General features: G+C 39.2%; 1 protein-coding gene across 2 annotated transcripts in view; it reads right to left on the bottom strand.

Annotated features, from left to right (window-relative positions):
• Nucleotides 1-23,541, bottom strand: part of LOC126235692 (DNA excision repair protein ERCC-6-like) — a 119,631-nt gene that overhangs the window by 26,158 nt on the left and 69,932 nt on the right. For both annotated transcript variants that reach the window (XM_049944435.1, XM_049944433.1), the window contains exon 13: nucleotides 17,453-17,590. In XM_049944435.1, coding sequence (XP_049800392.1) covers nucleotides 17,453-17,590 — 138 coding nt within the window. The remainder of the gene's footprint in view (nucleotides 1-17,452; nucleotides 17,591-23,541) is intronic.

Raw genomic sequence — 23,541 nt, 5'->3', positions numbered from 1 at the left:
GTGAAACATGGTGGATAATTTTCAGTCAAAAGAGGTACACAGTTAAGAAGAGTTATTTATAAAAATATATAAAAAAAACTAAATCCTTGGTTACAACTTTTATTTATTTAGCAGATGACATAATAAACCACATGAATTAATTAAGTAGTCCACAGTACAAACTTTAAGCAGGCATAGAATATACGTGGGTCACATATAAAAAAAGACTAGATATAAAATGCATAAAACCAGAAAATATATGGAAATACAACTACAGCCAAATGGCCATGTTGCTGATATGATATATTTCACAAGCTTTTTTGGTACTGTGCAGGAATTGGTCATATAGAAGACCAGAAACAGGAACTTAACAAATGTAGTCTCTATCACTGTGCAACACAAAAATTATAATAATGCAAACCACTGGACGTTACTTATGACATATCAAAGCAAACTATAAAAATAAAAGCTGTATTAACACAATAATCAAAAACAAATATCGAACAACAAGGTACTCAAATAAGTCTTTGGTAACCATAGTATGCAGTTTCATAATAAGACTACATGTAATCAAATGAAATGAGTGAATGCATGCATTTAACTGTCAGTAATACTAATATAAACACACTGGCATTTTCAGAAGTACCTACATTGGTATCGATCACTAGCAATGTTTCAAAAAAACAAATGCAGGAATTCAGAAGTCCCCGCAAACTCTTAAGCACCTTACAAGGGAACCTCCCAATCGCACCCCCCTCAGATTTAGTTATAAGTTGGCACAGTGGATAGTCCTTGAAAAACTGAACACAGATCAATCGAGAAAACAGGAAGAAGTTGTGTGTAACTATGGAAAAAATTATTAAAATATACAAACTGAGTAGTCCATGCCAAGATGGGTAAAATCAGGGGCACTAAGAAGCAAGTTGCTTCGTGGTCCCGTGGTTAGCGAGAGCAGCTACGGAACGAGAGGTCCTAGGTTCAAGTCTACCTTCGAGTGAAAATTTTAATTTTTTATTTTCAGTTTATGTGACAAACTCTTACGTTTTCATCACTATTTTGGGAGTGATTATCACATCTACAAGAAAACCTAAATCGGGCAAGGTAGAAGAATCTTTTTACCCATTCGCTAAGTGTACAAGTTAGGTGGGTTGACAACATATTCCTGTCATGTGACGCACATGCCGTCACCAGTGTCGTGTAGCATGTATCAGACGTGTTTTCCTGTGGAGGAATCGGTTGACCTATGACCTTGCGATCAAATGTTTTCGGTTCCCATTGGAGAGGCACGTCCTTTCGTCTACTAATCGCACGGTTTTGCGGTGCGGTCGCAAAACACAGACACAAAACTTATTGCAATGAACAGAAACGTCAATGAACGAACGGACAGATCATAACTTTGCAAAAATAAAGCAAGTAAAATTTTCAGTCGAGGGAAGACTTGAATCAAGGACCTCACGTTCTGCAGCTACTCACGCTAACCACGGCGGTGCTGAGCTCGCACGCTCCTTGATGTTGCCTATCTTGCATATGGACTACTCAGTTTGTATATTTTACTAATTTTTTTCACGGTTCCACATAACTTCTTCCTGTTTTCTCGATTGATCTGTGTTCAGTTTTTCAAGGCCTATTCACTGTGCCAACTTATAACTAAATCTGAGGGGGGTGCGATGGGGAGGTTCCCTTGTTAGTTCCATGAAGAAGAACCACAATGAGCCAAGTTTCTTAAAATTCTATCAAAGGAACGAAAAGATTTATAGGAAAGAGTAGGTTTCTCCAAAAAGAACCATTTATGACAAAATAAATCACAGTGCAGAGAATACAATTAAAGCAGTGTGGGAAATCACTAAAAATGATATGGGCAGACACAAAGGTGTAATAAGAAACTGATACAGGATAATATAACAACCTACATAATCTATTTTTGACAATATAATGTAAATGGATGGTTAAAAAAATCTACTCACCAAGTGGTGGCAGGAGAACCCACATATAAAAGGTATTATGTACTCAAGCTTCCTGAGCCATTGGCTCCTTCTACTGGCAGAAGGGTTGAAGGGGAAGGAAGAGGAGTGAAGGAAAAGGACTGGAGAGGTTTTCCAAACTCTAACACTTTTCCTAAACCTCTCCAGTCCTTTTCTTCACCCCTCTTCCTTCCCCTCCAGCCAATCTGCTGGAAGAAGGAGCCACTGGCTCCAAGAGCTCTTACGTGTGTGTTCACCTGCCGCCACTTGGTGAGTAGATTTTTTATCTACACAATTACATTACATTCTCAAAAACCGACAAGGAAGAAGGGTAAAGTAATAAATGATCCACACCAACTACCAATCTATGTGAATGAGCATTTTTCAAGCATTACAGAGAAATAAGAACAAAAATGCCCCAAAACCAACATATCACCTTAAATAATTATGCACTAAGTACAATGATGTTACTAAAAAACAACAATGCATGACGTTAACAGAACTGTAAAAAAAAGAGGTCAGTATGTTCAGATCATACAACAATGTGCATGCTGAAACGATGCATAAGGAGTATACCAGCTCTATTAACAAATGCAATAAATGAATCATTCACATCAGAGAAATGTACGGAGTATTTAAAACAGGCAACAGTTGTGACTCTGCAACAGAAAGATCATGCAGAAGACATAGAAAACCACCAGACCATTACCCTGTTGTCAGCATTCTCAAAAATAATAGAATCAATTACGAAAGACAGAGTAATGAATTTTGTGCATAAATACAACTTTTTAAGTGAATCACAGTTGGGTTTCTGAAGTGACTGAAGTACAGAATCGGCCCTTCTTTCTTTCTTTCAGTCTTCTGACTAGTTTGATGCCATGAATTCCTCTCTTCATCTCAGAGAAGCACTTGCAACCTGCGCCCTCAATTATTTTCTGGATGTGTTCCAATCTCTGTCTTCCTCTAAAAGTTTTTGCCCTGTACAGGTGCCTCTAGTGCCACGGAAGTAATTCCATGATGTCTTATCCCTTCTCCTTGTCAGTGTTTTACACCTATTCCTTTCCTCTCCGATTCTGTGTAGAACCTCCTCATCCCTTACTTCCTTTCCTCACCGATTCTGCATAGAACCTTCTCATTCCTTACCTTATCAGCCCACCAAATTTTCAGCACTCGTCTGTGGCACCACATCTCAAATTCTTCGATTCTATTCTGTGCTAGTTTTCACACTGTCCATGTTTCATTACCATACAATGTTGTGCTCCCAATAAACATTCTCAGAATTTTTTTCCTTCAATTAAGGCCTATGTTTGATACTAGTTGACTTTTCTTGGTCATGAATGCCCATTTTGCCAGTGCTAGTTTGCTTCTGATGATCTCCTTGCTCTACCCGTCATTGGTTATTTTGCTGTCTATGTAGTAGAATTCCTTAACTTCATCTACTTCATGACCATATATATCCTGATGTTAAGTTCCTCCATTTATTTCTGGTACTCCCCCCAGTGATCCATGGACCTTGCCGTTAGTGGGGAGGCTTGCATGCCTCAGCAACACAGATAGCCGTAATGTAAGTGTAACCACAATGGAGGGGTATCTGTTGAGAGGCCAGACAAACATGTGGTTCCTGAAGAGGGGCAGCAGCCTTTTCAGTAGTTGCAGGGGCAGCAGTCTGGATGATTGACTGATCTGGCCTTGTAACATCAACCAAAACTGCCTTGCTGTGCTTGTAGTGTGAACTGCTGAAAGCAAGGGAAAAGTACAGCCAATTTTTCCTGAGGGTATGCAGCTTTATGACAATGGCGTCCTCTTGGGTAAAATAGTCCCCCATTCGGATCTCCGGGCGGGGACTACTCAGGAGGACATCGTTATCAGGAGAAACAAAACTGGTGTTCTACAGATCGGAGCATGGAATATCAGATCCCTTAATCGGTTAGGTAGCTTAGAAAATTTAAAAGGGGAAATGGATAGGTTAAAGTTAGATGTAGTGGGAATTAGTTAAGTTCCGTCAAAGGAAGAACAAGACTTCTGGTCAGCTGAATACAGAGTTATAAATACAAAATCAAATAATGGTAATGCAGGAGTAGGTTTAATAATTGGGGGGGGGGGGGGGGGGGAATAGGAACACGGATAAGCTACTATGAACAGCACAGTGAATGCATTTTTGTAGTCAAGATAGACATGAAGCCCACTCCTACCACAGTAGTACAAGTTTATGTGCCAACCAGCTCTGCAGATGATAAAGACATTGAAGAAATGTATGGTGCAATAAAAGAAATTATTCAGATAGTTAAGGGACACGAAAATTTAATACTCATGGGGGACTGGAAGAATAGGAAAAGTAATACGTGAATATGGATTGGGGCTAAGGAATGAAAGAGGAAGCCGCCTGGTAGAATTCTGTACAGAGCATAACTTAATCATAGCTAACACTTGGTTTAAGAATCATGAAGGAAGGTTGTTTACGTGGAAGAGGCCTGGAGACACTGGAAGGATTCAGAGAGATTATATAATGGTAAGACTGATATTTAGGAACCAGATTTTAAATTGTAAGACTTTTCCAGGGGCAGATGTGGACTCTTACCACAATTTATTGCTTATGAAGTGTAAATTAAAATTGAAGACATAGGAAACATGTAGGAAATTAAGGAGATGGAACCTGAATAAATTGGACTAAGGTTTTCAACGATTAGTCTTTTCAAATTCAAGGTCTTTCCCAGGTTTTTCAGAACAAATTTTTTCCAAGTTCCTTTTTTTAAATAAAATATGACAGTAAAACATCCTTTTTTTAAAAAAAAGTATGTATTGATAATTATTAGAATCTCAATAATTAATTCCAAAATATTTCTTTGGTAGTATTAATCACAGACACGAAATAACATACTTATAAAATGTTAAGTACTACATTTTTATTTACAGGTAACAGAAAATATGAAATAGAAATTACAAATTCTGTTCTTATATATATACACACACATTATTACTTACTAATCAAAGGGAACAAACTCTAGAAAGTATCACAATAAAAAATGAGTACATAATTTTTTTTAAATTTTCTATCTCTTTTTGAATTCTTTCAGACATCATTCAACATACTTGCTTTTTTTTGGTTCCCAAGTCTTTGATTTCAGCTTGTTTTTGTTTGTTTAATAATTGTTCTTCCTTTTCGCTTTCTCATTCCTTCTTATTTTTCATACCGTTTTTGCATAAAAAATGTACACTGCAGTAACAATATGTAAGATCCAGAATGAGATTTTCACTCTGCAGCGGAGTGTGCGTTGATATGAAACTTCCTGGCAGATTAAAACTGTGTGCCCGACCGAGACTCGAACTCGGAACCTTTGCCTTTCGCGGGCAAGTGCTCTACCATCTGAGCTACCGAAGCACAACTCGCGCCCGGTCCTCACAGCTTTACTTCTGCCAGTATCTCGTCTCCTACCTTCCAAACTTTACAGAAGCTCTCCTACAAACCTGCAGAACTAGCACTCCTGAAAGAAAGGATATTGCGGAGACATGGCTTAGCTACAGCCTGGGGGATGTTTCCAGAATGAGATTTTCACTCTGCAGTGGAGTGTGCGCTGATATGAAACTTCCTGGCAGATTAAAACTGTGTGCCCGACCGAGACTCGAACTCGGGACCTTTGCCTTTCGCGGGCAAGTGCTCTACCATCTGAGCTACCGAAGCACGACTTACGCCCAGTCCTCACAGCTTTACTTCTGCCAGTGTCTCGTCTCCTACCTTCCAAACTTTACAGAAGCTCTCCTGCTTCTGTGAAGTTTGGAAGGTGGGAGACGAGATACTGGCAGAAGTAAAGCTGTGAGGACTGGGCGCGAGTCAGGCTTCGGTAGCTCAGATGGTAGAGCACTTGCCTGCGAAAGGCAAAGTTCCCGAGTTCGAGTCTCGGTCGGGCACACAGTTTTAATCCAATGTGTAAGATGTTGAAATTGAGAACTCCATTAGTGTGCTTGACCATGTCATATACGAATCTTCTCTCAACAGCATTACCATGTGAGATTACTAAAATTATTTGCATAAAGTATCAGAAATTTCTGCATGGTTTTGAAAATAATTTCATGATATTAATCCAGCATTCGAGACGATTTTTACTTCCTTGTAAGATGTCATCTTGTCTCCAACTCTTTTTTTTTTTCTCTGCAAATCTCCACAAATTCAAGTTTGACACAGTCTAGCTTTGAATCTGACGTTCTTCTGTTTGAAACCAAAATTTCAAGACACATTGGGAATCTTCTGTGAGTTACTTCATGGTTTAATGAGATTTCTGGATTTAAGCAGGAAATCACACGTGTTTTGTATTTGGGGGGGGGGGCTGATCTTTCTCGCAACTCCTCTAGATTGCCGATAATGTATGTTCGCAACAATATTTCTTCTTCAGATAATTTTCTTAATTTTTTTATTGCACTTCTTGCAGCAGACTCCAGATTGCACACTCTTGTCGCAATCAGGTTCTGTAAATCCTTCAAGTAGATGTTCATTAACATGGCCTTTTTGTTTTTTAAGATGCCTAGTTTCACAACTCACTGCATCAAATTGTTTATAAGACTATGTAGTAGTTCATCATATAGAAATGGAGCCATCTGGACATCACTCAGAAATTCAAGTAAAAATGGATCCAAAAAATGTGCTGTTGAACTGAAGAATGTCAGTTTTAGAGACGGCAATTTGTCGTGGACAGCTTTAAAAACAATTCTGAAACTTGATGACTGAGAAGTGGTTTTCGATTTCTTTATCTCAGTAACATAAATTTGAAAACGTTCAAGAATTTCAATAGCTTTCTCAACTGTACTGGCACTTTCGATCTATCTTGTTCCACAAAATGGCGTAGGAAAGAATGAGGATCCAGTTATCTCAGTATACTGTGGCCTCCATACACGTGAATCATGAAATAAATACGAGGGTTGGAACTTCAAGAGTGGTAACTATTTATTTACAGCTCGTACAAAATAGATATGTGTGTCAAAGTTTTACTGACCTTCAAAGTAGTCACCATTGTTGTGTATAACCGGTTGCCAGTTATTTGGAAGTCGTATGATACCCTTAGCAGTGTCAGTTGTGTTGACAGTTCAAGCAGCACAGTCTATTGTTCGACAATTGTAGCAGTTTTGAAGCGAATGCCTTGAAGTGTTTCCTTCAGTTTATAAATCGAGTTGAACTAGCGAGGGCTAAGCCAGGGGAGTGCAGTAGGTGGTATAGCACTTAGCAGCCCCATCAGTCAAACAAATCAGTAATGATTAGTACGCTCGTAACGAGAGCAGGACGAATATGTGAGCCTCAACACTTCAAACGAGAAATGCAACACCTGGAAACTGTTCTGAGGAGCAATGGGTACTCCACAAATTACATTAGAAGTGTAACAGAGCCAAACACTCGGCGAAGTAAGGAACCAGAAAAAGGAAATGTCGGGTACGGCCTTTCTGCCATACATTCCCAGAGTGACGGACAGAATCGGCCGTATATTGCGCAAACATGGCGTAAAGACGATTTTCAAACCGACAAGGAAGATAAAAGAGTGTCTTAGATTGGCGAAGGAGAAAAGAGACCCACTTGCAATGTCGGGAATATACCGCATACCTTGCACTTGCGGAAAAGTTTATGTCGGAATGACTGGACGATCCATTAACACCAGGATCAAAGAGCATAAGCGACATTGCAGGTTGGGGCAGGTGGAGAAATCGGCCGTGGCAGAGCGCGCACTGAATGAGACCGACCACGTTATAAAATTCGCCGACACGGAAGTTCTGGCTGTAGAGAAGCACTATCACACGCGCTCGTTCAGAGAAGCTGTAGAAATCCAAAAACACGCGAACAGTTTCAACAAGAAAGAGGAAAGCCTTAAGGTAAACGGATCCTGGCTTCCCGTACTGCAGCGAACGACCGTCGCAGGTAGCAAGAGGAGAACCGCACTGGAAATGACCGCGGAGAAGCCCTCGGACGTTGGCGCGCCAGGTACATATAGCCTGCGGCCACGAGCTCGCCTCCAGTTCACCACCGGCAATGGAGGGTGAAGCTTTGACAATGCCAGCCACTCGTGCTGGCGAAACGTCAGAAAAACCATTACATGAACGTCGGCCGAAGAACCCGAGACAGAAGCCAATAGGCAGTTTGTCAAATCAGTAACAGCTTGCACTGTACATGCTTGAGCACTGTCCAGCAAAATGATGGTCAGGTCCTGCAGAAAGTGCCATCACTTCTGTCTCTAAGCTGGTCATAGGTTGTGTTCCAAATATTGAACAGCATAATGAAGTTCTGTCAAAAATAGCACACTTTCCAGCTGGTTTTGGATATTCCCGTTTTGAAAACGCCATTGAATATGTGCAAACTGCAGCAGTTGTAAAAGATTGAGGGATTCTTTTAGTTCACTGTTAGTCATTCAAGAGTTTAAATTCATGTTTGGCCCATCCTCTGACAGCTGTAAATTTTTTAAGGTTTTTCCAAACCTAACACTCTTTCTACGCCTTCAAGCAAATTATTTGCCCTTGAACATTTCAAAAAAATATGTCATCATTAATTTTATCATGGTCCCAAAAACAAAATTCATGCTTGCATCAAATTCAATTACGATCATTTCACACTTGTCAATGAGATCAGCAAGTTTACATCTCATGTATGGTGCCAATCCATATACAATGCTGTAACAAATTTTTCATTTTTGCAGCTGCGTTTTCTTCTCAACTTAACTGTCCAAAAAGAATGAAGGAAATAATGCTATACAGTCTGCCGAGACCAGAATTGACAAATGACCACAAGAGTTCAGCTCGTAATGTCATCTCCTAGTAAACAGGGACTACACTGCAGACTGTTTCATCGGATCATTCTACGGCTTTGAATATATTGCTTTGACTGATGCTGGAACTCCTATTTAACTAGTAAATAACACACTCATGAATTGACGAATTGTGTTTCTGCTAAAATGGTTTATAATATAATTTTCTAAAAATTAGGACAAATTCCTACTTCGCACCTTAAGAAACTGCTGCACAACTCAACTGGAAGGTTTCTTCCTATCTTCACATTCTTCCCAAGTCTGGAGCTAACCTTCTTTGTCGCTTATTTTAAGAAAGAAAATGAGGATTTTCGTACTTACTATTGACAAGAATATGGTGTACATAACATGGCGAATGTGACTGTCAAGTCTCAACTCGTATGAAATCCGAACTCACTTTCGGTTCAAGCTTTTACCTCACACTTGAAAATCACGTTCATTTTTATTACTAAATGACCAATGGTCAAACCTAGTTCCAGTTGCAATTGCGTAACAACTTCAAACAGCAACAAAATATTCATTTTCAGTATTTTATACACTTATTGACTGAATTTGAAAATTTAAAGTGCTGTCATAGTCTACTCATTAAGTTTCTGAAGTTTTTTAACACAACAAGCCAAGTATTTAAGTTAAAAACTTTGCAGCCATGTTGCACTCAAAAGCACTCCGTCTTCAGGCCACAAGTGGCCCACCGGGACCATCCGACCGCCATGTCATCCTCAGGTGAGGATGCGGATAGGAGGGGCGTGTGGTCAGCACACCACTCTCCCAGTCGTTATGATGGTTTTCTTTGACTGGAGCCACTACTATTCGGTCGAGTAGCTCCTCAATTGGCATCACGAGGCTGAGTGCACCCCGAAAAATGGCAACAGTGCATGGCCGTTGGATGGTGACCCATCTAAGCACCGGCCACGCCCGACAGTGCTTCACTTCGGTGATCTCATGGGAACCGGTGTATCCACTGCGGCAAGACTGTTGCCACAGATGTGTTAATTCATGACATGCACATTACCCAGCCTATATTCATCCAGTATTTGAGAATGAGAACAATTAGCAACTTCCAACAAACTCTACAAATTATTTCATGCATTTCTTAAACTTTTTCTGGATTACAGTCCCGCAAAATGATGAAAGAGAAACAGTTTATCGTTACTAGATGTTAGCAGTTCATTTGGTGAAACTTTAGCTTCAAGCAGGATGTTTTACGTCTTTACTTCTTTATTACATTTCTTTCAGGCATCTGGGACTGTTTTACACATGGGAGTTCAATTCTATGAAGAATGGGGGTTGGGGGTTAATGGTTCAGCACTAAATCAAATCCCTGAACATTATGTATGATTAATTGTGTCGAAATTTGTTACTAGAGGTTCGGAATGTTGCATGAAAGCAAGTAGTGGCAGCAAATTTGCATTGAAACCCTGGTGTTTTATGTTCTTAGCATCACTTTAAAAGATACTTTTCCCCATCCTGAAAACAATCATCACTTCCTTGCACAAAGTACAAATAGCATTTGTACTGTTTTTGAGTTCAGGAGCAAGGAGCAACCCATCAAAACGAAACTCATAAGGCTTGATATCATATTGTGCTTGTATGTGAATTCGACAATTTTGAGATTTCAACAGCCACAAGGTGGGAAAAAAAAAATCACTAATTTAAATAAACCGCTGGTGTGAACTTGTTTGGAGCAGTACTTTAATTTCATTCCATTCATTCGCTTTCCATTTGTTGTTGGTTATACAGCATTACCAATTGTGATTACCAAGTTCTTTTATTTAATGGTCTGCACAGTTACAGATTTTCTTTGTTTATGCTGTTAACGGGTTTTCTATATTTAATCGACCGCTTAAAAGTGAAAAAACTGCCGAATTCAAGAATGCACTTTAAGGAAAGTAGTTTTCTTGGTCCCTTAGCCCTGTACTTCATGCTGCTTGGAATTACTGACGAGCAACGCAATTCAAAAGTGTGTGGCATTGTAGTACGTAATCTTTAAGCAGTGAACAGTTGCTTGTGTGAAGTTGATCTATGTGAGTACCTGAGTAGAAAAATGATGAATGAAGACACTACTCCTGGTCCACCCATATTTATGACTCTGTTAACAAAGGGTGAAGTGAGAAACATTATTATTAATGTCTTGCAGTGCTGTAAATGAAAGAAAATCGAAACAAGTGAGTATATTTACTAATTGTTGATAACTGTATTAATGATGTGAAGTGAGACACAATGTTTAAAATGTCGTTTGTCTTCTCCTGTTTGAACTAATGTGTTACAACAGCCTTGATTTAATTTCATTACTATTAATGAGTATCACATAAAAATGTGCTTATATGAAAACTTGTTATTCCAATGTGTCATTTATACTATAGTGCTTACATGAAAGCTTGTTATTCCCCCGTGTCATTTCTACTATAGCAAACGACTGGTACGAAGCATGAAGTTGCCAATTCTGCTTCCCTGCAAAGTTGCAGTGAAATAGTCAAGCAAACATTCATAAGCTGTAGATTTATTGATGCAAGATGGTGGATTATCCCACAATTAAACTGAAGACTAGCTTTTCCATTCATAACATTATATCAGTCTCTTGCTGTCGAGCACTCATTTGGCAACATAGATCTGTTCAGATTAATTTAATGTCACATATAGTACTAAACTGAATATGAATGTCTCCACATAGTGCTTTTACAAAACTTGTTAGTTCTGTGTGTTATTTCTACCAGTAACTGATCGGTACTTCGTGCCTAATCTGGAACCAAGGAATCCTCCTCCCCCACCCTCCCCACCTCTCGCGATGGCACCGATCAAATTCCTCCTAACCCTGCCTCATGAGACAGCTCGACAGGTATAAAAATGTTACAAACTTTTGGATACACACTGTATCATCACAGGGTAGTACGTATATAACGTGTAGATTTCCCTTTTGAATATATGAATGCTATCTGAAATATCATGTGCAGTTTAAACTGATGATACATCGATACAAATTGAATACGATGAAAATGTTAAAAAAAAAAAAAAAAAAAGGAAGAAGAAAAAAAAAACAGTTTACAGCTTTTTCAGATTTTGAAAATTCCCATATTTTCCAGATTTTAAGGTTCATTGAACACACTGTGAGGTTTTCAAATTACAGAAACTTGCCATAAGAATAATAATCAACATAGTCGAGCTCACTGTAAAGATCTGTTCAAAATACTGGCCATTTTAACTACATGTACGTTTACACACCAAAAATAATGTTGATAATCACAGCACAAACAGCTCTGTCAATAACTGTGGAACAAGTGGGTGACTGACTTACATTTACCAAGAAAGAATAAACAGAAAAAGCAAATCAGCATTTTCTGTCAAGGAACAGAACCCACAATAAAGCATCCAACAAGATTAAACAGATTACTCAAACAAACTTATTTAAAAAGTAACCACTAAGCAAAACATTTATAGGTTTCTTCCAATATCAATATCATAATAATCCAATATACACATAACAGAATAAACAGATTTTATTCTTACAGTTAAGAAAATACAACTTGACAACAGTGAGTAAACAAAAAACTGTCATATGTAAAAGTCGATGCTTCCCACACGTCACCCCCCGACAATAGAGCAGAGCTTCTGGAATGTGTTGATATTTGTAATGAACCTGTTGCCTTGCTCTAGTGTACATTCCTGGTATATCAGATGCTTTCTGCAGGCTTGTTTGCTGAAGCGGAGACAACACTGGGATTGAGTGATCAGTCCAGCTACTGGATTGGCTTGAAGTCATTGATATGAAAGTCCCAGGTTTCCTGTCGTGCAAGTGGTGTCAGAAAATATGCCAGTTTGACCCAGTCCAGTGATACTGTTAGTGGTTTGCTGTTGCACATTATCTGCACTGTATGTTCATTGTGTACGGGTGCTTGGGGAGGTCCCGAGTATGGCTGCTATAACAGTGCACGCACTGCATCTATCCTTAGCTTTGCATGCAAGCACGTTTTAAGGTGTGGATGACAACTTTCTGGTATCCATGGTGAGATACTGGTGAAGAGCGCAGCTTAGAGATTTGGATCTTGACTTTTTGCACTAAAAATGGTAGCTCTGGTTCAACTGACAACTGTTGTGCTGGAAAAATCTCAGACAGCAGATGTTATGTCTCCCATAAAACATTTCTGCTGTTGATGCTACAATGTCTGGTTTGAAAGTTGTGTACAAAAGGAAAGGAAAAAAGTTTATTGCTTACTACATTTTTGCTTCTCATGCAGTAAAACTGCCGCATCAGGCACGATGTTTTAATTTATTATTTCTTTACTACTAATTGTATTTGCAACACATTTTGCAGACAGCGTCCACATATATCACTGAATGCACTTACAAAATTACAGTATTGTACGACATATGGTTTTGGAGACATGATGTCAAAAAAATTGCTTACAACAGAATGCAAATTACTCAGAATATAATTATCTAGTTTTGTAAATGGGAACATTGCTTACAACAGAATGCAAATTACTCAGAATATAATTATCTAGTTTTGTAAATGGGAACACTTAGTGACTTCCAACAAACTTTTAAACATAATTTCAAAACTTTTCTAAATTTTTCCTCTCTTATGTGCTTAATGTCAACTATTTAACACAAAAAATTCACTTGCAACTTAATGAAAAGTTAGAAGCTGTTTTATACGTGGGAGTTCTATTCTTTAAAGAATGTGAGGTTTACTGGTGCAACTATAATTCAACAGATGTGGCTTAAAAATCAAGAGGTGCTTGATTATTGTCTTGGCACACTTGTTGAACAGACATACCCTCTACCTTTCTTAACTTTACATTCAACCTGCTGACATTCAACCTGGTGACACAGAGGATGTAACAGCCTCATGATTATTGGCTGTACATGCTCTTTCTGTCTCATGAATTAATAGGTTTGGTCCTGTTTGTTGCCAGGAAATCTAGTACATTTTCCTTATAAGTAGGTGACATGAACAATTGCTCAATATAATTTTTGGAGACTATTTTTAACACAACGTTACACGAATCCTTGTCTGTCAACTGTTCTGAATGTATGCTTCTCCCAGTCTACAGCCGACGAACTGAAATCAATTGTGACCATGTGCACAACCCACAACCCTCAAGACAGTTATGATTTGTGGGTTAAATAGATGATGCTTGCACACTTTGTAGCAGCAACACAGGAACATCAAACACAAACCAGACTGCCAGGATGTCCATCGAGGGTGACAGACACAGAGTACTTCACCAAGCATTAGCAAGAGGTCGCCGGCTGCACCACAAAACCATGACGCCATCTGGGGGGGGGGGGGGGGGGAGGGGGGGGCAGCGTGTCTCTTCCTGAAGAATGACTATTTAAGCCAACCCAAAAACTGCTATTGACAGTGCCAATCGGAAAAGGCTGGACAAGTCAAGCGCCGAGTGCTTGCAGTCCATCACTTAAGCTCTTATTGACGTGGCATCGGATAAAGACTGTGTCACACCAAGAAGTTAGCTTTTGCAGTAGACAACAGTTCTTCGAGTGCTAGTTTCTCCACTTTTAGTTCCATATCCTGGGAGTTAGTTTGGAGCCTATACCTCAGAATAGTATGTAGCTGAAACTTCTGAGGGGTTGGAGTTAATTTTTTGTTGCTCCTATTATAATCACCAGCTTTTTGCTAGCAAATAAAGAAGATGTTTGTAAGAACTACCACAGATTTCCCCTATTAGTAACAAAAAGTAGAATTTTTCAGTGGTGACTTTTGGGTTTTCTACATCTACATGGTTACGCTGCAATTCACACTTAAGTGCCTGGCAGAGGGTTCATTGAACCATTTTCATACTACTTCTCTACCATTCCACTCTTGGATGGCGCATGGGAAAAAGGAACACCTAAATCTTTCCGTTCGAGCTCTGATTTCTCTTATTTTATTATGATGATCATTTCTCCCTACGTAGGTGGATGCCAACAAAATATTTTCGCATTCGGAAGAGAAAGTTAGCGATTGAAATTTCATAAATAGATCTCGCCGCAAAGAAAACTGCCTTTGTTTCGGTGACTGCCACCCCAATTCGTGTATCATATCAGTGACACTCTCACCCCTATTGCGCGATAGCACGAAACGGGCTGCCTTCTTTGAACTTTAGAACATGCGTGCCCAAACATAAGAAATTAAGCATCTGGTGCTTCTATTACTCCACAAGTAGCAGCAGGTAAATAAGATCCTAACAAAACCAAATCTCACCTTGAAAATCCCCACTCCAGTACCCGTAGGGATAAATTCCCGGCCTGTCATCCATGCACACGTAAGCACATGGGCACCACCGCCCTGTCAACTCTTTGGCAGGAATATTAATCATTGGGCCTGCTACATAGCTCGATTAGGACAACATTTTGATTAGATTAGATTTACGTTCATTCCAACTGATCCGTAGTGAAGAGGTACTCCAGGATGTAGAACATGTCAGAAAAACAATAATACATGGCAAATATTTACAACTCAAATAAATAAGCTAATGTACCTTCCATAGCTTCCAAGAGGAATGATCGTCTTTTTTTTTTCAATGAATTTAAAATTTAAAAAAAAAAGTTTTTTTTATTTATAAGGTAATAAACATATAATAGTACTACTACAACATTTATTTACAACGAACACATTACTGACGTGTACAATGTCTGCAGCAACGTGCGGCAGTGAGCATTCCTACTGGAGAATGCATGACCCGCAATCTACCAGCTTTTAAAACAGTTAAATCCCAAAGCAGAGCATACACTTCCTTAAAGCAAAGCTTAGCTGACTATATCAACACTCAGATACACACACAGCAATGCAATACAAATTTTTTAGCTCTCAAAGACATTCTAAAACTTATAGGGAATGGAAGCTATGCTAGAGGGTCTCTCCCAGGAAAGCCAGTTTCAATGTTTCAAATGAACAATACAAGCTCTATTATGCACCAGTTCTAGTCAGAGACATGATTTTAGTTTGTGCACCTGATGAAAATCTGCATCAGGGTCTCTTGAATTTAAAGGACCCATTGCATGAAGCATGCCTTTCCATCAATTGGGCTTTTTAGAAGTCAGTCAGGGCAGCAGCTTCTATCCAAAATCCAGTCCTGGTATTTACCTTCTGTCAAGAGTTGGAAGCCTCCCAACAGTAGTTTGTGCCCGAGTTAAACAAAGACCCTCACAGGACACACATTTCAAACCATTACCATTCTGCGAGCAGTGTTTTGTTACCCATTCGTGACACAAGTGCATTTCTGCATGGCAAAGTGTACCGCCTGCAGTAATTCTGGACACAAGGACGAAGTAGCTCCTCCACTCCAATGTCCCAGGACTGGGTGCAAGGCGACCCAAAAAATGGTCTTCCAAGCCCGGCTTTCCAGATGTGAAGTTTGTACAGATTGTCCTCCCAATGTCCATTAAACTGATGTTTATACAGTTTGAGATGGAAAACAACCATTCATCTTACAGACTGATACTGGATCATCAGCTACAATCATCAACTGGAGTATGTAACAAGCTACTGGGTCTCCTACACTGCACGCTTTTGAGACCAAATTGTGTAGTTTTGGTAATGACCTCATTCTCATGGTGGGGTGCTTGCAGATCAGGGTCTACCATGGCACGACAGTAGTCGCAGCTTGGATTTTGGTGGTCCAGCTAGCGACCTTTGCTGATGCTTGGCGAGGTTTCTGGTGGTCCGTAGCTCTTTGTTTGCCTCCTAGCAGTCTGTGTTCATACTTCTCGTTTCCATGTGGCTGCTACAGAGTGTGCAAGCACCACCTACTTTGACCCGCACATAACTGTCATGAGGGTTGTGCCCCTGGTCGCCATAGCAATTACTGTAAGAGTTGGAGATTTAGATTCAATATTTTCCAAGCAGAACATGATTCTACATGCATCACCAAATGGTCATAAATTTTCAATACCAGCAATGGAGGAAACTCTTAATATTTAGACACTCATTACATAAATGTTATGATATAGACTCACTTGTGATAAATTATTGTCACTCTCTTTAGTGAAAGGGTCCATTACGGGCACATGCTGGAAATATACAAGTTCTAAAGAGACCAACTGCAATGAGGCAACAAACAAAATACTGATCACAATCTGTGCAACCAAAATATCACAAATCTCTTGCATAATAAACTTCACAACACATGGTATTTGTCTTGGTAGTAAATATGTCTGCCTCTTGTGATCAAACGGTATTAAAGAGCTCTTTTTTTTCCCCCCTCGGGGAGTACGTCAGGGGTTATCAATACACAACATTTAATAATTCCACAAGTACTGTAAGTGCCAACAGACAATACACATGTATCCCTTGGGTTATAATTAAGCAGCATTCGAAAATCCATGAAGCTATTCAATGGGAGAATACTTTAAGCAGTGTTTATGAGTAACATATTTTAGGTTTTACAAAACATTTTGCACAAATAAATACCATCTGTCACTTGATAGTTGTGTGTGCTCATATTTTCTAAATGAAAGGAATTTTAATATCATCTCATATATTCAATTATCATAATACACCTAACGGACAACTGCAATCTTTACGACTTACTTGACCAAACATGAAATGCCACATGTCTTGCAAAAATGGAATAAAGCTCTTTAACATGTAAGTGCTTAAGCTGCGCACTTGGTTACTACCTTAGTTCCATTCGATAATAAATTTGTTGGATCTAAAATAAAAACCCTGTATCCGTGTTCTGTAGCATATATATTATATTTATTAACAGTGGGGAATCAAATTGCTTCAATACAAACCTGACGGCTCTGGGTAAAAAGCAATACTCGATGCCCCTGTTTCTTCCAAATTTTCAGAAGTGATTCAATGACAATCATTTTACCAGATTTCTTCCAGTGACCATATCTTTGCTCTTCTGGCACATCTTCTTCATTTTCCTGAAACAATGAAGTATTTTTTTTAAATGTCTGCAAAATATGAACATTAAATATGAAGAACCTTACACACTGTGGACCACGTACTACATGATGAGTTTCAGATTCCTTCAACATGAGCTAAATAGAAATGAAAAGTATGGAAAATATCAACTTAAAGGACAGTGAAAACTGTAAACCAGAAATAACAAAATGAACATGACAAAAAACAAGCCCATTCTAGAGGTGAACAGAAACACATGAAATCAGTATTTTGAAGATCCACTACAAGCTGAAATTGACTTAATATGATTCATAGTGATATTCCATGTGATCATCTATTATTTACCTCAATTCCTCTCTCTCTCTCTCTCTTTTTACCGTATCTGAATATCACAGAAAAATACAGAATCAGATTCTCCACATTGTCTTGAGAATGACACAACACCACCTCGAAAAAGAAATTGTAATGTACAACTAGACCATAATTGTAGTTGTCAACAGGGAGTGTGGTAAAACAGAACTAGTATGGTGAAACTGTTAAGTGTTCGGGGAAGAGACAACAACAGCCAGTGTAGAATACAACATAAGTACACCTGTCTAACACCACAATACTTTACTAGGTGTGGTCTCACTGGAGCTGGTAACTCACCACCTTTCTCTAGCCGCTTTGCTCACTGATCCATTCAATGATTGGGGAGGGGTAGTAGAGGGGCAGCCTCAGCTTAATGTGGATTTCGATGATTGATTTAGTTGTATTTTACAGGTGCTGCAGGTACAATGGTTGGACTCCAGGTAGTGAGCAGAAGTAAGACCACTGCATACAGCTCCTGAAGATAACGACTTGGTCAATCATTAAAATATTGTGTGCTAAAACTGAATCATAAACTATATTGGAAATATGAAAACATCCCATCAATTAATTACACTTAGAAAACTTCAGATTATGATTGATTTATATTTTCCAAGATTCCCTTGGGGAACAATTTTTTTTCTTTGAAACAGCTGCAGCCAATACTTTCTTCAGTTCCTACTAGAATTTGCCACCCGCAAAAGGCAAAGGTCTCCAGGTTGAGTCTCGATTCGGAACACAGTTTTAATCTGCCAGGAAGTTTCCTACTAGAATCATGGTTCTAACTGCCTCATTCTCAATTACATAGTAAATTCTAATATAAAAGTAAGTTGCGAAGAACTTTGGCCATCAAGGTACTCGAATAAACCAAACACTGCTAATTTTCTGTACATAACATACATGGGGAGACTTGCGTGCCTCAGCGATACAGATGGCCGTACCGTAGGTGCGACCACTACGGAGGGGTATCTGTTGAGAGGCCAGACAAACGTGTGGTTCCTGAAGAGGGGCAGCAGCCTTTTCAGTAGATGCAGGGGCAACAGTCTGCATGATTGACTGATCTGGCCTTGTAACACTAACCAAAATGGCCTTGCTGTGCTGGTACTGCGAACGGCTGAAAGCAAGGGGAAACTAAAGCCGTAATTTTTCCCGAGGGCATGCAGCTTTACTGTTAAATGATGATGGCGTCCTCTTGGGTAAAATATTCCGGAGGTAAAATAGTCCCCCATTCGGATCTCCAGGTGGGGACTACTCAAGAGGACGTCGTTATCAGGAGAAAGAAAACTGGCATTCTACGGATCGGAGCGTGGAATGTCAGATCCCTTAATCGGGCAGGTAGGTTAGAAAATTTAAAAAGGGAAATGGATAGGTTAAAGTTAGATATAGTGGGAAATAGTGAAGTTCGGTGGCAGGAGGAACAAGACTTTTGGTCAGGTGAATACAGGGTTATAAATACAAAATCAAATAGGAGTAATGCAGGTGTAGGTTTAATAATGAATTAAAAATTAGGAGTAAGGGTAAGCTACTACAAACAGCATCGTGAACGCATTACTGTGGCCAAGATAGACACGAAGCCCATTCCTACTACAGTAGTACAAGTTTATATGCCAACTAGTTCTGCAGATGATGAAGAAATTGATTAAAAGAAATTATTCAGGTAGTGAAGGGAGACGAAAATTTAATAGTCATGGGTGACTGGAATTCGAGAGTAGGAAAAGGGAGAGAAGGAAACATAGTAGGTGATTATGGATTGGGGGTAAGAAATGAAAGAGGAAGCGGTCTGGTAGAATTTTGCACAGAGCATAACTTAATCATAGCTTACACTTGGTTCAAGAATCATGAAAGGAGGTTGTATACATAGAAGAACCCTGGAGATACTAAAAGGTATCAGATAGATTATATAAGGGTAAGACAGAGATTTAGGAACCAGGTTTTAAATTGTAAGACATTTCCAGGGGCAGATGTGGACTCTGACCACAATCTATTGTTTATGAACTGTAGATTAAAACTGAAGAAACTGCAAAAAGGTGGGAATTTAAGGAGATGGGACCTTGATAAACTGACTAAATCAGAGGTTGTAGAGAGTTTCAGGGAGAGCATAAGGGAACAATTGACAGGAATGGGCGAAAGAAATACAGTAGAAGAATAGGTAGCTCTGAGGGATGAAGTAGTGAAGGCAGCACACGATCAAGTAGGTAAAAAGACGAGGGCTGGTAGAAATCCTTGGGTAACAGAAGAAATATTGAATTTAATTGATGAAATGAGAAAATATAAAAATGCAGTAAATGAAGCAGGCAAAAAGGAATACAAACGTCTCAAAAATGAGATCGACAGGAAGTGCAAAACTGCTAAGCAGGGATGGCTAGAGGACAAATGTAAGGATGTAGAGGCTTATCTCACTAAGGGTAAGATAGATACTGCCTACAGGAAAATTAAAGAGACCTCTGGAGAAAAGAGAGCCACTTGTATGAATATCAAGAGCTCAGATGGAAACCCAGTTCTGAGCAAAGAAGGCAAAGCAGAAAGGTGGAAGGAGTATATAGAGGGTCTGTACAAGGGCGATGTACTTGAGGACAATATTATGGAAATGGAAGAGGATGTAGATGAAGATGAAATGTGAGATACGATATTGCGTGAAGAGTTTGACCGAGCACTGAAAGACCTGAGTCGAAATAAGGCCCCGGGAGTAGACAGCATTCTATTAGAACTACTGACGACCTTGGGAGAGCCAGTCATGACAAAACTCTACTGTCTGGTGAGCAAGATATATGAGAACGGCGAAATACCCTCAGACTTCAAGAAGAATATAATAATTCCAATCCCAAAGAAAGCAGGTGTTGACAGATGTGAAACTTACTGAACTATCAGTTTAATAAGTCACAGCTGCAAAATACTAACGCCAATTCTTTACAGACGAATGGAAAAACTGGTAGAAGTCGACCTCGGGGAAGTTCAGTTTGGATTCCGTAGAAATGTTGGAACATGTGAGGCAATACTGACCCTGCGACTTATCTTAGAAGAAAGATTAAGGAAAGGCAAACCTACATTTCTACCATTTGTAGACTTAGAGAAAGCTTTTGACAATGTTGACTGGAATACTCTCTTTCAAATTCTGAAGGTGGCAGGGGTAAAATACAGGGAGCGAAAGGCTATTTACAATTTGTACAGAAACCAGATGGCAGTTATAAGAGTCCAGGGGCATAAAAGGGAAGCAGTGGTTGGGAAGGGAGTGAGACAGGATTGTAGCCTCTCCCCGATGTTATTCAATCTGTATATTGAGCAAGCAGTAAGGGAAACAAATGAAAAATTTGGAGTAGGTATTAAAATCCATGGAGAAGAAATAAAATGAGGTTCGCCGATGACATTGTAATTCTGTCAGAGACAGCAAAGGACTTGGAAGAGCAGTTGAACAGAATGCACAGTGTCTTGAAAGAAGTCGGGTGATGCTGAGGGAATTACATTAGGAAATGAGACACTTAGAGTAGTAAAGGAGTTCTGCTATTTGGGGAGCAAAGTAACTGATGATGGTCAAAGTAGAGAGGATATAAAATGTAGACTGGCAATGGCAAGGAAAGCGTTTCTGAAGAAGAGAAATTTTTTAACATCGAGTATAGATTTAAGTGTCAGGAAGTCATTTCTGAAAGTATTTGTATGGAGTGTAGCCATGTATGGAAGTGAAACATGGACGATAAATAGTTTGGACAAGAAGAGAATAGAAGTTTTCGAAATGTGGTGCTACAGAAGAATGCTGAAGATTAGATGGGTAGATCACATAACTAATGAGGAAGTATTGAATAGAATAGGGGAGAAGAACAGTTTGTGGCACATGAAGAGACCGGTTGGTAGGGCATGTTCTGAGGCATCAAGGGATCACAAATGTAGCATTGGAGGGCAGCGTGGAGGGTAAAAATCGTAGAGGGAGACCAAGAGATGAATACACTAAGCAGATTCAGAAGGATGTAGGTTGCAGTAAGTACTGGGAGATGAAGAAGCTTGCACAGGATAGAGTAGCATGGAGAGCTGCATCAAACCAGTCGGACTGAAGACCACAACAACAACAACAACAACAACAACAAGATACAAAAGCAGAATGTGTGTCAAATTAATGATCACACTAACGAAAAAATGTTAAAAGCTGACATGTTACAGGTTACACATCCACTACAAGGTTAACGATCTCCCAGAAAACTATTGTTTCTATCACAAGAAACACTCTTGTTAACAAATGAAAATGTCAGAAAAACAGAGGGCAAAAAACACTGATCTTCAATGGAAACAACATTTGAAACAAATTACACTGTTTAAACAGTTCTGTGATTCAGCTGTCATTTCTATGTTATTACAGGGAACAAATTTAAATCACTAGTGTAAAATAGTTACTGCAATACTAACAATTACGATAAATAAGTGTTACATTTTCCAACACTTACACCAAGACTCTAATTCTGATCACTTTTCACTGACAGTTATTTTATTTTAAACTGTTTCCTGAATTTACTCCATTTTTGTCTTCACCCTGGAAATGAGAAACTGGCATTACACAATCTCTTATACAATAGTTCAGAAAATTAATGCTTGATCACTGTCTTTTGGCATTTCCCTCTTACAGAATTATTTACAATGGAATACCTACATTAGTTTATTTGTAAATGGATGAAAACTGTGATAAACAATATACTGAAAAAGCATGGAATGACAGATTCTACGCTGGACAAAAACATACCGTTTTCAATGACAGGGAGCACGTAATTATTAGTTAATATTTTTATTGCCTAATGACAACCATGCATACAATACAAACACACAAGTCATAAGAAAACAATCTGGAGTACTGCATTTGTCACAGAGTGATGTACTTCGGGCAAGTGAGAGACTGTTTGTTTACTCTTAGGACAATGTATCTTTGACATGTTGTATTGTATGTTCTGTGACTATGTAATAAAGGGTTGTTAGACTGTAAATCGCTGCTCTACTGTGATTCACGATATAAGAATTTGGTGCCGAAACCCGGGAGACAATTTCCACGATTGCCGTTGTGAAACACGAATTCTGGACGCACGTCACGCGGCAATACTACGAGGTGGTTTACTGCAGCGATTTGTCACACCAGGCAAGAAGCTCTTCGACGACAACCGGCTGCATACACAGCTAAGTTCAATTGAATTATCACGCAACACGTTTTGTAGTGCCATTTGTAAAGGCAACTGATTACATTATTGCCGCTGTGTACTGCTATTGTAGCTGTTCGATTAGCGCTTTAACGAATTATCAGATCTTACGCTACACCTGTAGATTGTTTATGACTAGTGCTGCCATCTAGCGACCATCAATTGAACTACTTCGACTAGCAATCCAAAGATAACGCCCTACTAGGTACAGCTGATCGCTAGCCGACACTGCTTTAAACTTTGGAGTAATCGGACGGAATGGACATGCCAGATCACAAACCAGAAGCACAGTTACACTCTCTAAAGAGAAAGCGTATGAGAGAAAGAGCAAACATTACGCGACTTGTAGAGGAAGTTGCAAGGTTGTCAGACACATCGGAAATAGCGGATTATAAATATTACAATGACAGACTGGGAAGCATTCTGAACCGAAATTAGATGAGGACATTCACGAG

Source organism: Schistocerca nitens, chromosome 2 (genome assembly GCF_023898315.1).
Source record: "Schistocerca nitens isolate TAMUIC-IGC-003100 chromosome 2, iqSchNite1.1, whole genome shotgun sequence".
In the NCBI taxonomy this organism is placed as follows: Eukaryota; Metazoa; Arthropoda; class Insecta; order Orthoptera; family Acrididae; genus Schistocerca; species Schistocerca nitens.
The sequence above is the reverse complement of the archived record's forward strand: the minus strand, read 5'-3'. Positions and strand labels throughout refer to the sequence as shown.